This window comes from Gamsiella multidivaricata, assembly GCF_025024155.1.
Source record: "Gamsiella multidivaricata strain RSA 2152 chromosome Unknown BC939scaffold_24, whole genome shotgun sequence".
Classification (NCBI taxonomy): Eukaryota; Fungi; Mortierellomycota; class Mortierellomycetes; order Mortierellales; family Mortierellaceae; genus Gamsiella; species Gamsiella multidivaricata.
The window spans coordinates 209,516-225,727 of NW_026251732.1; the positions used below are offsets into that span (position 1 = coordinate 209,516).

At 50.1% G+C, this 16,212-nt stretch overlaps 3 protein-coding genes across 3 annotated transcripts; all 3 read right to left on the reverse strand.

Moving 5' to 3' along the window:
* Positions 1-3,523: 3,523 nt before the first annotated feature.
* On the reverse strand, positions 3,524-4,884 carry BC939DRAFT_123118 (uncharacterized protein). The gene is made up of 5 exons (XM_051550009.1): positions 4,632-4,884; positions 4,323-4,395; positions 4,102-4,238; positions 3,699-3,853; positions 3,524-3,622 (listed from the first exon to the last, which is right to left on the reverse strand). The coding sequence occupies exons 1-4, from the start codon at positions 4,723-4,725 to the stop codon at positions 3,699-3,701; spliced, it is 459 nt and encodes a 152-aa protein (XP_051413400.1). The 5' UTR covers positions 4,726-4,884; the 3' UTR covers positions 3,524-3,622.
* Positions 4,398-5,966, reverse strand: BC939DRAFT_123215 (uncharacterized protein). The gene is made up of 4 exons (XM_051550010.1): positions 5,459-5,966; positions 5,096-5,377; positions 4,875-5,008; positions 4,398-4,747 (listed from the first exon to the last, which is right to left on the reverse strand). Exons 1-4 carry the CDS (start codon positions 5,747-5,749, stop codon positions 4,738-4,740), a joined length of 717 nt encoding a protein of 238 aa, XP_051413401.1. The 5' UTR covers positions 5,750-5,966; the 3' UTR covers positions 4,398-4,737.
* A 6,687-nt stretch (positions 5,967-12,653) lies between these two features.
* On the reverse strand, positions 12,654-14,100 carry BC939DRAFT_448093 (uncharacterized protein). Its single transcript, XM_051555176.1, is given in 4 exon segments — positions 12,654-12,767; positions 12,780-12,845; positions 12,949-13,647; positions 13,667-14,100. The coding sequence occupies 4 exon segments, from the start codon at positions 13,808-13,810 to the stop codon at positions 12,699-12,701; spliced, it is 978 nt and encodes a 325-aa protein (XP_051413402.1). The 5' UTR covers positions 13,811-14,100; the 3' UTR covers positions 12,654-12,698.
* Positions 14,101-16,212: the final 2,112 nt, after the last annotated feature.

The following is a 16,212-nucleotide window of genomic DNA, read 5'->3' on the forward strand; positions in this document are numbered from 1 at the left end:
AGGTCGAGTAACTCCTTTAGCAAAGGCGACTGGACAAAAGTATAAGGTAGCTTATGGCGGACCAGGATTTTACAGATATGCTGTTCAAGCACGTCTGTCGAAAAATGAGCTGAAGATCGCTTTCCCTTGTTTGCCAGAACGCTCTCAATAGATCCTGCTTGACCTGTGTAGACACTAGTGTTTCTCAAAAATATTCGACTTTTATTCGACTCGTGCTAGGCCAATGTAAAATTCGAATGAAATTCGAAATTCGATTCGACAGTTACATTGGCCTAGCACGAGTCGAATAAAAGTCGAATATTTTTGAGAAACACTGCTCAGCAGTAAGCCACGGGACTTAGCGGTTACAGAAGAGGGTGCAAACCCTTTGCAGGACCATCGAACGGAAACGCCTTTGTGGTGAAAGTGAAGACTGTTGTCGCGCCAGTTGATAGAAGGATTGATCTGAGTGAGCCAGTGTTTGCCGAGGATGAGGTCGTAGGATTGGAGGTCATAGAGGAATGGTTGAAGGTTGTCGGCGTAGTTGTCGCGGGCGAGGGAGATGGAGGCAGTGTATTGAGTGAGAGAAGAGGAACCGTCGGGAAGGATAATTGGGATGGGAGAACAGGGGACGAGTGGGATAGAGTGATGGCGCTGGAAAGTCTTGCTGATGACATTTCTCTCAGCTCCACCATCAATAAGAATACGTGCAGGGTGTCCACTAACAGAACCAATAAATGTGAGCAAAGTGCGTTCAGCAACAGCCGTGGTGAATGTCAGGAACAGACTTAGAAGAGTGGGATATGTGTTATGGAGAAGGCAGACAGTGGACAAGGTAAGGAAGAAATGTATTGCAAACTGAGGTTATATGCTATGGATTCTATGGCTCTATTTATGTGTTTCTAGGATTCTTGGTCAAGGTACTCGGATGGCTACTACGGGACGCGAGGTATATTTGCTAGGAATAGCACAAAGGTATGGATCAGGTACAATGGTTCTAGGCGGGCCGGACAATGGTTCTAGGCGGGCCGGACAATGGCCATATCAATAAAGATACTTCGTTGAACATATGTTGATCGAGACAAGGCGGAGCATACGGCGGCAGAGGTACGCGTGCAAGCGCGTGAGCGCGTAGAAGCAGTCACAAATCGATATGAGCAATTGTGCGCGCAGCTCAATTGTCACTCTGCACCACACGCTATGGTGCTATCCGTGACAGATCCCTTTGACCTTGCAGATCCCTAACCCGAGCGTGTTGTCGCCTTTATTATTCTCGTAAATAGTTTTGCTGTCTTTATTATTCCTCACCGTTAAAAGATCTCTTACCAGTGCCCCCACTTGGAGCTTTATCCATACACCGTAAGATAATTATTACGTAGACTTCGTAAAGCAGAAGAAACTTTTATTGAGCAACATATTCACAGCTAGTGCTTTTACCTGATATAGAGCCACTACACCACAACGCGTCCCAGAAAGGACGTTTACAATCACTCCTCTGTTCCTGAAAGTGTTCATCACAAAGTATTTTTTTAAAAACCAACAGATATCTCAATCCAAGGACACCAATCTTCAAGTCGTCAACCTACCGGGACAAAGTCCTTACCACGGACAATGGGACCCTCTTCCAAGGTGCTCTACGGTTATCTCCCGAGCAGTTCGAGTACGTGCTCGAGATCATTCGAGATCACTCGGTGTTTCAACGTCAGGGGAAGAAGCCCCAGATGGATGTCGTAATCCAGCTGAAAGTTGGCATTCATCGCCTAGCACACGACGGATCATTGGTTTCATAACGTGGTTGTCAAAAGTGGTCGTATGGTTTTAAATGGCCTGTATTATCTCGATATCCAAAAGATAAAAGCATGAACCTCACTATGCGAACAAGGACCCGCGTCCAATGGACTTTAAAAAAACACAACTAATGAACTGGTTCATGTTGTGGATTTTTCTCAGATACGATGAGAATACCTGCTTCTCGAGAACATTTCCTATGGCACGGGCTTTATTTTGACCCAAATGGGTCTTCTTCTCGACAACGTAAGTGAACGTCTGATACATGAACCAGTTCATTAGTTGTGTTTTTTTTAAAGTCCATTGGACGCGGGTCCTTGTTCGCATAGTGAGGTTCATGCTTTTATCTTTTGGATATCGAGATAATACAGGCATCAAATAATGTAAAAAAAGCCGCATTAAATCCATTTAAAACCATACGACCACTTTTGTCAACCACGTTACAAGGCATTTGGAAATGATGGATTGTGGTGAAAATAAAAATAGTAGATGTGGGTTTTTTTATTTTTTTTAGAGCGACTGTTGGTAAATTCACAAAGTATATGGGACGAGAAGTCTGTGAAAACAATATGCCCTTTAATAGTGGCAGATCGTGCCTTATATGCTAGAGAATAGCTATAAATGCATCTAGTATAGGGGATAGGAACATAGGGAAAGTCTCAGAGGCACAATGAGCTTCATAAAGGATCAGCACCGAGTGGTGATGAATCCAAAGAAAATAGGGTGCTCTATATATAAGCAGGATAATGTGGTGAATACACCACAGGTATGGTTCAAAACTGAGACAATCAGGTGGCCTCTGCCGACGACTATAACTTTACAACGGTTGCTGGTACCGACTTCATCTTTTATAAACGTCTTCTATAATGGCTAAAGAACATTCCTACAAAGTTCCAAGGTAATCCGATCGCTAGTTTGTGAGTATCAGCTCTCAGAGTAAAAATTTGCTCAGCTTTGAACGGCACTGTATGCTAGCGCATCTATTCGAATTATTCGAATCAATCGCATCAATAGAATTAATCGAAATATTAGAACTATTCGAATCATTCGAATCGAATTCAATATTACCTATTCGAATCGAATCGAATCCACCTCAGTTCGAATTCGATTGAACGCATTCGAATAGACGCGCTACTGTATGCGCGACCATCAAACATTGGAAGAACAGTGCAGGCTGCAGATGGAGGCAGATGGATTTGTACATGTTATTGAAAAGATACTACGCAGTCAAAGAATCAAAGAGAGGGGAAAGAACTGCGACAGTCCAATAGTTGTGCATACTGTGGGAAACTACTATGTAATCGTTGACGATCAACATCTGGCTTCCGAGGGATCTTGGTAAAATAAAATCAAAAGTCCGAGAAAGATATGATTAGGTCATGTAGGCCATCTCGTTGTTTGCCTGATTGCTGGCAAAGTAATTTCTTACAGTTCTTCATTTCGGCTTTGTTGGTGTATAGAATGTTGGCGGATGAGTCCGCGGGCACAAAGCTCGAGGAGGGGTACCAGGCATCGGCCGCAAAGAGGCGCCTGTCCATTCTTCTGCTGTAGAGACATTTGTTGTCGAACAGGATTGAGAAGTACATGCTACCGCTGCTCCTGTAATCAATGTTGTGACTCCTGTGGAGTTGCCAGTAAGGCCACCGGCACCTGTCCATGCTGCTGGTGTGTTCGCCAAACTGTTCAAGGGAAGGTGGGCGTGGACAGAGGTACTGAGTCCCGACTGTAAGGGAGCTTGGGCGTGGACAGAGGTACTGGGTGACTGCAAGGGAACTTGGGCGCGACGAGAGATGCTTGGTCTTCGTGGGTTAGATACAAGACCCTGGACTTTTCTCGCCAAAGAGAGGATATGCTCCTAACAGCATGCGATGTTATAAGCTGTAAGTGCATTTGAAATAACACTGGATAACAAGGAAATCGTTTGTGCTTACTTACCCTATATGCCAGGAGACGTTCCATACCGTCCTCAAGTAAAAACCGCCCAACTCGAACTCATTCGACGGGAGACGCAGGCGAGGTTCCTCCGTTTCGCAACATAACATGACATCTTCGAAAGGACACATAATGTTCCAGGTTCCCTCGAGTCCTAGCACAGAGTGAAGAAAAATCAAATATATATGAATGAACAGCTAGACAACAGTCATTGCAAATATAAAGTCAACCCACCTACAACGTCCTGATACACATTGCCAGTATTCATCGGCACTTTTCCGTTCATGACAATGCTCTTATTGAGCCGCATATTTTTCTTCCTTTGAATGTCTGCTGTCAGATCTGACGATCCAAGACCTTTGTGCTCGTCGTTGCTCAAGGTAAATGGCTCAAAGCGCTGACCTGTCTTAATGGTGGCGATCAACCTGAAATCAAGCTTGCGGCCAGACGCGCCAGCTCGACCAACCGCGGCCTTTGAGCCTACAACAACACGAATAGCGACCTGATCTTTCTGGGCCTCTCTAAGGATTGTTTCCCCTCTATACATTTTAAATTGCCGTCAGCACAAGATATTGAACACACAAGACTGTTAAAAGAGTTCAATAAATATCGATGGCACTTACACTTCAACCTCCACAGCTGTGGAAGCAAAAAGGACTTCCCACACTGCATACCAAACAAAGAGTGTGGATGACTCTGTTCTCTTGGCACGACCGAATTTGTCCGGCACGCACCGTTTCACGCTAAACAGGGAAATAACAAATGAAATAGTATAGTTTCCAGGGGAAAATAATATCTTGAAAGGCGATCGCCACCAACAACGAAATGACTTACAGGATCATCAGTATCTCGGCAACCATCATCTCTGTTGATCCCTCCTTAAATTGAGCCATGTCTGTTCTGAGTTGGCGTCTAAGATCATCTGGTCTCGCCTCGTCCACACCGTCTTGCACGTCCACAAACCCTTGGTACGCCTTGATCTGCTCGCGAACAGCTGGATATGTAAAGTTGACTCCTGCTTTGCATCTTCGGACAAGTTCATCTCGTTCTGGGAATGACACATGTAGCTCCAGGTCGACAATGCCGCTGACTGCGACACTATTGACATGAAATAGTGGAGAATCAGATGAAGTGAATAAAAGCGATGTATATTCCATCACAAAATTGGAGCTTACAAGACATCTTTTTGTTCTGATGGTGTCATGGTCCTGAATGTGTCCAGATGCGAATAAACAAAGTCCCACAAAAAAGACTGCTGCGTGCTCAAAGTTGGTTTTGGATTTGGTTTTTGAAATCTTTCACCCCGCGCCTATTGATTAGTGTGCAAAAAGAGCAAAAGTATCAGTTACAATACAACCTCGACACCGCAGTGAATACAGAGAAGAGACGAGCTTACCGCATGGTAAAGTGCGCGAATGAGAGGGTAGAATCCAGGTTCAGTGTTCTTCTCCACCTCGCGTAGTTCTCGAATAACTTCCTCCCTGAGGCTTTCTTCGTTTTGGACACCTGTTTCATCGTCGTCTACTCCATCGTCGTCTACTCCAGCGTCGCCTACTCCATCGTCGCCTCTCGTTTTCTTGTTTGAAATTGATTCGATCTGGTAGTAAGAGCTCCGTTTTTTTTCTTGGGGAGTCGACAAGCTAGACGCGCCACCTTCCTCTCCCGCATACGTTTCATTCTAATAGCACAAGCAACGCATACATATTAGCAAGGACGAGAGAACAAGGCGCGATTTTTTTTGCATCAATAAATAACCTGCCTGGATGGCCCTGGGAAGCTCTTTTGTTGCTGCGTCAACCAAGCCTGCCGTTGCGACCGACTTTCCTTTCTTAATATACATTGACTGTCTCTGTTGCAGCCAGAACATACTAGCCCCAGATGTGTTCGCTTTCCAAGCATTGAATCTCTCGCCGATCGTAGTCTTTGCGCGGTCTTTCAGCCCGGACCCATTGACGGCATTCAAGAACGCTGTATACGCGGAGCGTGAATTTGTGTACGAGAATCTTATCGCGAACGCCTCAATGGTGATATTAAGTGCGATTTCCACCATTTTTTGTGCTCCAAAGCCGCCATGGTCCTACCAAGTGGATAACGAAAACACAGGCAAGGTTAATTGTATCAAAATACTCATACCGCGCAAAATTGAGAAAGTATGGCTGTAAAGAGAGCAGCATGCCTTGTAGACGCCAGCCTCTTAGTCCCTTTTTTCAAAGAGACAGGTAAACCATCGTTTCCCCACCAGAGGCCCAGACAGGCGCATTCCTTGTGTTTACAAGGCGCAAGCAAGGTCCGGATCCAGCTTAAGGAACCCGGAGAGCATAAAAACCTGCCCACCACACATCTGGCACCAAAAACGAAAGTCCGGCCAGTTTGACGCAGCATTCTCCTCTCTCTTGTAGAGTAAGACCTCTTAATCCCTTTTTTTAAAGAGACAGGTAAACCATCGTTTCCCCACCAGAGGCCCAGACAGGCGCATTCCTTGTGTTTACAAGGCGCAAGCAAGGTCCGGATCCAGCTTAAGGAACCCGGAGAGCATAAAAACCTGCCCACCACACATCTGGCACCAGAAACGAGGTCCAGACAGTTCTACGAAGCCTGACTCTTGTTTCCCTCTTGCACTCTTCCTCCACTTACCTTCTCGAAGGTGGGCGAACGGCCGCTTGCTCAAATAGAGATCGGTACGCGGGGCAAAGTTGAGTGAGAGTGGAACGAAAGGACTAGATGGAGGCACGATTGAATGAAGGCTGGGTGATGTCAATGGGATGGGCGTGGACGAGCAAATCGGTGAATGAGGCCAAGGCAAAAGGAATTAGACGCCGTAGTGAGATCTTGTTTCAACATGATTGGCTGTGGAGGAGGGAGGGAGAGATGTGTGTCTGTACAAACCTTGATTGCGCGGGCATTGCGTTGCCGCGTCTGCCCCAGAGGTGCCTTAGGCGAAGCCCGCAAGAGATGTCAACGAGCCAAATGACAAAAGGATTGTTTACATCTCTCTCTCTCTCGTCGCATCTGAGCAAAAAGCGTCAAATAGGAAACAGCCTATAAAGAGCTGACAGGGATTTAGAAGTGGAAATTGTTATTTACCTTTTTGATGGACACGAAATGGTGAACAGCGAGCCTGGATCTAGTGACAACGGCGAGTGATGATGACAGACGGCCGTGAGGGTTGGTGACAGTGGGAGCGATGGCGGAGGAGCGTGAAGCGATGGCGGAGGAGCGTGAAGCGATGGCGGAGGAGCGTGAAGCTGTTAACAAAAGTGACTGCTTTTGTGGACAAGGCGAACCTTGCCCACATTTGCTCTCTCTGTTTGCGACCTTTCTCATTCGCTAGAATTAACCTTTATGTTTTCTACGATTCCATATCCCTAAACAACGCGTCTTCTACGCGCACTGCTATGGCCGAGGCCTGTCTCTACACATCTAGATCCCTTTATTAACAACCAGATACTTGAGCGTCAGCTTAAGTATTCATCACTTGATAAGAGTCTAGACACATCCTTTTTATCTTTATTTTTCTATATAAGCTGGAGTGTGTTCCCCTCCAAGATTAGTTCCTTAGTCCCAACCACACCAATAAACAATCCTTCAACACACTTACCTGCTCTCTCTGCCTCCTGAACACTCCAGTCCCCACGACTCGTAAGTCTTGTCAACTTACTCTTGATCTTGATTCGTGATTCCTGACTTACCTTGATCCAGATCCAGATCCTGACGTCCCTTTTATCTTGACCGCGTCACAGAAGCGATGGCAGGAGGATAAGGGAGTGGCCGACGGTAATGGCACAGGAGCGATGATGATACAAAGGCGAAGAGGATACAAAGGCAAGGGCGGGGATGGTGATGATGAGAAAGAATCGAGAGCGCGTAGCGCACCTGCGCAAATCAAAATGTAGTTTTGCCACCTCTCCTTTATTTTTGGGTGCCTTGGTCTTTGCCACTGCTCCCACACCCGCTCTCGTACCTTCCTATTTTACTTTGCCGCTCGCCTTCGCCTCTAGCATCACTCCTACGCCCTCATCGCCTTTGCCACAGCACCCCATCTGTAAATTTTTTTTTTTTTTTTTTTTTTTTTTTTATTAACATAAATCCCCATGAGCACAAGACGCATGGTCCGCAAAGGCCTTGAAGCCATAGATGCCTTCCATGCACGGCAGAGCCGCATCCCCTACCAACTATGTTGGCTTGAGGCGTCAAATTCATAACCCATGTCGCATAGCTAGCCTAACCTAACTCCTGCGTGACCTGTTGCGCGATACACGTCTCCTAATCCAGATCCAATGTTAATAAAGTTGTTTTTAACCGAATAACCCCTCCATTATGTCCAACTTCCCTCGCCCCAAGCACCCCATCTGTAAACCAAATGCGCAGCCACGTGTAGTCGTTTACGCGACTTTTTTTTTTTTTTTTTTTTTTTTTTTTTTTTATAACAACTTGTCTCTCGAGTCAATTGACTCTGCGAATCTATCAGACTAACTAGCAAAGATCTACTATCGCTGTCCTCACCACCAAAGCGGAACCGATCCACAGTCGCCAAAAGACAGGTCACATTCCCCGGGCCTGCCCCTAGGGCCTGCGCAACAATTGCCACACCTCATCAGTGTGTTAAAAGCTGAAAACACCTTGTTACAAGAAGGGTATCTTCCCCATCCCCTCCATAGTTGTCAACCGCCTCCTCCCTTGCAGGCAATCCAGCAGTGTCCGATCCGCTGCGTCTGGGTCAAGCACGGGGCCAGGGCAGCTCCCGTTTACATGGTCAGCGAGTAATGCACCACACGGACATTGGTCATCGTCGCTAATGTATCCATACCCATCACTCCAGTCCCCTCTCGGTCCCTTGTATGGAGTTCGTTTCATCTTGGCTGTGATCCCCCATTCTCGCTCTCGAGCAATGGTGGCCTTGCAGCGTGGTTTCCAGATCAGCTCCGTAGCTTTCTCCTCAATAAAGCCGACGAACTTGTGAATGACCTGGCGCGCAATCGACGATGGCGAGGTAAATAGACTGCCCCACTCCTTGATAAGGCTTACGGGTGTGATGCCACGGCATAAATCGCTGATGCTCCAGGTCAGATCCGGAGAGCGGTCATGATACTCGTCGCCTTTGAGCATTGATCGGGTCCCGGCGATACAGGATAGACCTCGGATGTGGGTCTCGTTGTTAGGACAAACCCATCGAATGGGTTTCGGTGCAGCAGCGGCGGCTCCAGCGCGGATCCTATCACGCTCTTGCTGCTTCTTGCTGTTCTTGTTGTATGCGGTCGTTGCAGCTCGTCCCCACTTATCAATCTGCTGTAGCCCTTCGCGCCAGATCTCCTTGTGGACATCTCTAGTAGCACTGCACGTCCACAGGTGGTGGTTGTCTTCGTCCTGAACATCGCAGACGCAGCAGACACGGTCAGGATATAGACTCGGGTGGCGAGCCTTCATGGTATTCAGGGTAGGCAGCATACCATGCAGCTTCTTAATATGATGTGTCCTCTGGGACGTATCAGCAGCACTGCTGAAGAACGTGTGCACAGAACGCTTGTCGTGGACATGGGCAAGGGTGGACCGCCACTCCACGTCAGCAAGATCTGGTATCGCTCTCTTGACACGACGTTGGGTTGTCCAGGCCTGATGACGCCTGATTGTCGTCTGCTGCTTGAGTAACTGCCGCAGATCATGTTCCACAAAATGGTCGTGGCAATGTGCAAAAAAACGGATGTCTTGCTGCTCGCTTAAATCAACTGACCAGGGCATTGACTCGACTCGGACGGCGGCTGTCGCCACAGTGTCTGCAAGATTGTTGCCAGTGTTGGTGCTGTGCCCACGGATCCACCTCACCTCCACCGACCCAGGCCGATCATGGACAATTTTGTGTAGTGCTGCCCAGTGTCCGGAGTACGTACTACGGAACCGCTTACGAGGTAACGTGTCCGCACGGGAACGCACAAGCTGCTGGTATTGTTGCACGACCGCTTGGTTGTCGAGCTCCACAATAATGTTTTGGTCTGGTGGTGCAGATAGGATGGCAGCTAGGAGACCTATGAGTTCTGCTTTTGCTGAAGAAGCGTACCCGTCTGTGCGGCCCTGCACACACCTGACCACGGGCTGCGATCGATCAACGACCCCAAAGGCCATGGCTACGTCTTCTTGACCAGTGTTAATTAAAGAGCCATCGGAGGAGATGACTCGCGGTGCTGTGTTGTCGACAGGAGATTCTCGCAGCTGTGACACAGCAACTGCCTCAGCGTGTGATAAGCTGACTGGTCCAATTGTGGTTCTGTCTGGATATAATGTGCCCACCTCCTCAGACAGCTGGTGTACAGGCAGCAATGGATACGTTTGGCGTTGAGGCTGTAGACGCAACTCTCGTTGTTGTTGACGCTGTAGTCGACGTTCGCTGTTACGCAGGCGTCGGCGCTCCCGTGCCTGCTGGGTACCGTACTGGGCATGTATCGCTTGCGATGCACGTGCGCGTTGTGAGTTGATGTCTTGCAAAAGTGCTTTTCTGCGCCGAGCAGCAGAGTCTAAGGCAGCCTGTGCGCGTCCTCGTAGGCGAGCCAGGACGGTGTGATACTGCGCGCTGTTAAGATCCAAGAGTGGTGAAAGGCTGCGGACAGAGGTACGGCTGGCTATCTCGTATCGCCTGTGATTGGCGCGCGAAGCACGGTGCACGCTGTTGACCTTTTGTTGTAAATCGCTGGTGATGGCGGCGCTTTCGGTATTGTATGCAGCATGGGCGCCCTTAATTTTCAATCCACACCTGTCTGCGAGGCGAGAGAGTGCAGCATCTCTGCTGGTAGCAATTGCAGCGAGGCTGGGAACAACTTGTACCCCATTGTCCGCAGTACTGGGCGCCTGAGGTTGGGCGGGCCCCGTTGGCCACGTGATGAGAGACAAGGCAGCAACTGTGTGTGTGTTTGTTTGTGAGAAAAATATTTCTGTTGGGTCAAAGTCCTCGCGCGAGGTGCCGTTCGCAGGTTGCTTTCCTTTGTCCTTCTTCTCCTCCGACATGCACCTCTCCTCTTCCTCCTCATCACTGACATGTCGCTCAACATCAGCATCAGAAGATTCATGGACTGTAGGTGTCACAGATTCCATAGCAGCGAGACGAGCCAGGGCTTCGGCACGTCGTCTTGCTCGAGGGTCAACTAGCGGTTCGTCCTCGGACTCATTACTGGGAGCAGGAGAGGGACAGAGCCGAGTCTGGGCAGTCGGAGGCGCACTAGCAACAGCACCTTCCCCTGCTTGGTCGTGGACAACACCGTCGTCGTCGGGACGGTTGTCGTAGTTGTCGACATCGCCAGCACGTAGCGCATCATTGGTTGCTGGAATGCAGATATGGCGACGTAGACTATCGTACCATTGTCGTGGCCTGTTTTTGATATACAGCCTTTGCTTCAGCTCGGCCCAGCTTGCCAGGGCAGTACCATCAGCGGTGGCCACATCGAGTAGGCGTGTCACACCGTCAATACTGAGTTGACGTGCAACTTTTCGGTACACCTTCGGGGGCAGAAGGAGGGCGATCAAGGGATTTGGATCAGGAGTGCTTGATGGCTGGCCAAAAACAATCTGGCGGCTGCACATGAGACGGCACACATGGCCCAGGAAGTTGTGTTTGGTGAACTGGGCTCCAACAGCAGGCAGCTGGCAAGGCGGGACAGGCAAACGGCACTCAGCCTGGTGCGCCAAGGATCTTGCTTCCATAACCTGACCCACAAGCCCTGGATCGTTGAACCGAAGCAATGCAGTAGAGATCTGCTCCTCCTCCTGCACGTCTCCAAGGTGTCGAAGTCCGTAGAGGCGTCGATGGAACAGGATGCTGTTAGGCGTACCTTTCGGCAAGCCGACCTTCTGCCGAACCATACCTGCATATTGGCCAATAATCTTGGTAAGCTCTTGGTCTGAGAGAATGGTTGTCGTGAGGCGGTATAGAATGCGCGGGATGAGCACATTGTTGACGATGAAAATTGCCTGCTTGTCTGTGATAGCTTTCCTGGATAGCAGTTGACACATGGACTTGACCTCCTGCTGCACGAGTTGACGGGTGTGTGTGCCTTTGCCATCAGCGGAGAACCAGACACCAAGCATTCTGGCAGCCGTCGCTTGAGGAAGTGCCTCGATGATGTCGTCACCAAGTTGGACAGTGTGATCACCTGTGGTAGGGTTGACGACCAATAGTTCTGTCTTTTTTGGATTGATCTCGATGGAGTTCAAGGAGAAGAAACTCATCGCAATTTCAATGATCTCTTGCATACTTTCACGGTTAGGTGCTGCCCAGGTTGTATCGTCTACAAAGGCCAATGCGGCAATAAAGAGCTGCGGATCCGGGAGCGCAGGCTGCGGGAAATGGAGATGATGGTGTTCAGCCAAGGCAGCCTTGCGCATGACCGGATACCCAAGCCCGGAATCCATGACCACACTCAGCAAGATTTCGTACGAGATGCGCCAAAACAACGGACATTCTACCCCGCCCTGATCCAGACCGCACTGTGGACTGTACTCCTCCGTGAGCCCGAAAGCCGTCAGGATCTGGTTTTTCTTGGAGGCCGCAATCGTCAAGCAGAATTGAATGAAGCTAGGGTGGATCTTGAGGTGGCGCATTCCACGTTCGAGCATGCCGTCGGGACCACATGAGACAGAGTCGAAGCAGCGGCGCATATCCTGGAACAGCACCCACAGCTCTTTGTTGAATTCTCTGGCGTCCTCCATAACCGAGTTGAGAATGTGTATCGGGTCCTTTGTCATTGTGCCCTTCATGACCGAGAAGTTTGGTCCGCGTAAAACGCTGTGGCGTGCGAATATGGCTGTAAGGCGGTTGACCAAGATCGTGAACAGGATCTTCCTCGCGTGCTCTAGCAGGGCTATCGGACGGACCTCGCTGATCTTGCCAGTCCAGGACGGACCTTTCGGGATGCAATAGATGAGGCCCTTGAGCCACACCGTGGGCAAAGTGCATTGTGCAATGCTGGCCTGCACAAGGACGACAAAAACCGAGAAAGCAATCGGTCCGAGGTGCTTCAGTAGGTCTCCAGACAGCCCTGATATGCCTGGGGCCTTGTTAGTAGGTGCAGATTGTAGAGCAGCAGCTACCTCTTCACGGGATGGTGTTTCCATGAGGGCGTCATACCAACTCTCATCAATGTCGGCCCGTGGTTGGTAAGCATCTACCCATCGCCCCTCCAATGGCTTGCAGACGCGTTCAGCATGAAATGTGTCGCAAAAATACTGACGAACCCTTTGCTTGATTTCTGTTGGATCATCTGTCACATAGAGGCCAGCATCGTCATTCTCCACAACGAGGTGGTCTAAATGAATCCGGCCGGACGAAACCTCCAGAATGCTGCGGATCGTCTGCCGTGTGCGCGCCTCGAAGTTGATATCTCGACGGTCGATGTGGTCGTTGATGATCATTTGTCGGTGCGCATTTAGATACTCACGGTGGGCGAGGCGAGCAGCACGCCACGTTGTCTTCACAGTCTCGAGCCAGGCCTCCCATCTGGCAGGATTATCGTTGGCGTCGGGGATCGGGCCAAGACCAAGCTCGGCACCATTAGCAGCGTACCATTTGTGTATCTCTCTGCGCGTCAGGTTCTTGAGTGCGTCGTCAGAGACATGTTGGTCGATGAATGCGCTGCGGACGGAACGAATGATATATCCAAGGTCACTGGTCTTCGCCTGGAGCCGATCTTCATCGCGACGGGGTTGCGGGACACCTCCAGTCTTGACAGAGGGAAGGTGCGCATAGGCAGCCGACATCACGATGGAGTGAAAGCGGTCCCACACCGGATCGAGAGGTAGCGTCTGGAGGAGCTCAGGCGATGCGTATGTTGTTTCTGGATCACCTTGGAGATATTCCGCGAGTCCATAAGACTCCAGTTGACCGTAGAGGGGAAGAAACTCTTCCACTTGGCTTGAAAAATCAGACCACTGTTCCTCGCTTGCAGCGTCGACCAGGATCTTTTTGCTCTTCACGCAGTGGGCTGACCGGATATGATGTGGGTTGGGTGACCAAGGTGTGGACGTCGAAAGTAGCCGCAACCAAAGCATGGTCGGATCGGATAGGGGCCACTAGGTGAGAGGATTTGACCTCGAGCAGGAATCCAGCGAGGTCATTGGAAACCCACACCATGTCTAGACGGCTAACGTCGCGGAAAGTGAAGAGTGGCGTCGTCGGATGTAGGAGGCGGAACGAGTCCGTGAAGTTGCGTGTGGTGAGCCATGTGAAGAGTGATAACTCCGGAACCGTAGACGTATGATCGGTAGAGGAGCGGTCGATAGAGGGATTGACAACACCATTAAAATCGCCAAGCAGAATGACCCTGACTCCTTTTGTTCGAAGGGACTCGACCTGGTTTTTGACCCAGAGAATGATGCGGTTGTGCTCGACGCGTGTGTCGGAGGAAAGTGTGGGGACATAACAATTGATCACGGCTAGCTGCAGACCTCGCTTGAAGCCAAACAGAGCCATGACCCCCCTCCCATTTTCATCATGAGAGGAGGAGATAAGAAATTTGAACCAGTCATGTGTAATCAGGAGACCAACACCCTTGCCGTGGTGATTTGCAGAGGTGTGTTCCCAGATTCCCATGTAGGCGCATTTGTGAGGGCGCGGTAGAAGGTGTCGTTCTTTAGATTTGGGTACTTTCGTCTCTTGTACCCCGATGATGTCCAGCCCCTGCTGAACACCAATTTCGCATAATGAAGAAAAAAAATTGTCGGACATGCCTCCACAAACGTTAATGGAGGCAGCACTGAAAGTGTGGAATGGGTCGTTAAGAAATGCAGGGTCCAAGTGGCCCGTGCGGTAATCGAGATCGGGTGTATCAATCATTACAAATCCTCTTCTGCCTGGTTACACTCCGCTGGGAGGAGGCGCTGTAGGGCATTACCCTGGTCTTGGATGCATTCCTGTTGAACTTTGTTGATCCCAAGAATCCGGTTTACTTCAGCAAGGTGGCCGCGTGCAGTATTCTCTGCGCTCTCAACTCGTTCATTGGCCTCCTTCAACTCGCGCTGTAGCTGCGCAATGGCCTGCTCCTTGTCCATTTTTGCAGGAGCCATAGATTCACCAGACCCATCTGATCCACTGAGGGAACGATAATGGCGTTTGCCGACAGTGATTGCGGACTCGGCAGTTGGAGCCATATATGGTGCGATCACAACCTGAGCGGCGACGACAGCTGGTACGTCCTCCATCTCATTGTCCTGGTGAGTGTGCTGAGGATTGGGGATTGCGTGTTGTTTTTGTAGCAATTGAATTACAGTATCGAGCTTTGATTCGAGTCGCCCAATGCGCTGCTGCATGATCTGCCATCCCTGCTGCATGGCCTCCCATTCCTGCTGTTGCTTGTCAATACGGCGGCTGAGTACCGCTTGAAGTTGCTGCATAGCGGCGTGCTCCTCTCGCCACGATTTGGTGGCGCCCATTGTCGCAGTAGTAGAAGCGACGGAAGCACCGGCACTGTTATTGGTAGTAGTAGGTTTGTTGGCCGAGGTCGAACTGACTGCAGCCGTGTTGGTTCTCTCCACACCCTTGCCTTTGTTCGTTAGGGCACCTTTGTAGTCCATGGCTTTCGCCTGGATGGTAGCGGCCGCTTTTTTGGATACCGGGTGGGTTGAAGAGCTCTGGGACGAGGAAGATCGTGGAGAGGGGGTTGTCTGGCTGGTCGACCTGGATGGCGACGTTACCTTAGACGGACTAGTGGTAATTCCTCGAATGGCCATCGTGTTTGCCTTGCGTGCAGCCTGCAGCTTTTTGCGCAACTGGAGGACCTCGCAAGCTGGTTGGCCATGGTTGGGGCTGCCACAGGTGCGGCAGGTGCGCTGGGTTGCCTCGGTCCATTCGGTGTCTTTGCCCTCAATTTGGAACACCCTGTTGATCACACGCTCCCGCTGCGCCGCGGTAGAGAAATAAACGAATGCCTCAGGAAGGCGACGTTTGGTTGCCGTGCTCAGTGGCATGGAGATAGAGTGCACCGAAGCCTCTCCGTTGGGTGCTGGGATGGTCTGGAACAATTCCAGGACGTCCAAAGGTGTGTACCACGCTGGAAGGTGCGCGAGCTTCATCGTAAGCTCGCTATTGAAGGGGCAAGGATGGTCGCCCAGGTGAGTGACAGCTCCAGAGTCCTTGCCGATGATCACATACGTAACTTTTTCCTCTATCATCCTAGTGACAGCGGTGGGGTTGGCGAATGTGACTCGCGCGGTAGCCATGGAGTGGGTTTTGTTGAAACCCATTTCAACGGAGCGGACCACGCCCCATCTGCCCATGGCAGCGTAGACCTGGTCCTCCTTGGTATTCCAGGCGATGTTGTTGAGGCGCACAACTTGGCTTTCTTTAGCCTTTTGCCTGGTTGTGGTGTACTCCTGGAAATGAGTCCTCACTGGTTTGCCGTCTTCGTCCATGTTAGTGAAACCGCAACGAAGGGCGGCCTGTAGTTGGTCACTCGTGCCGACCTCAAAGACGACGGTTGGGATAAGGACCATGGGGTCATCGTCCACGAAATACTCCATGGCCCCTTGTCCAATAAT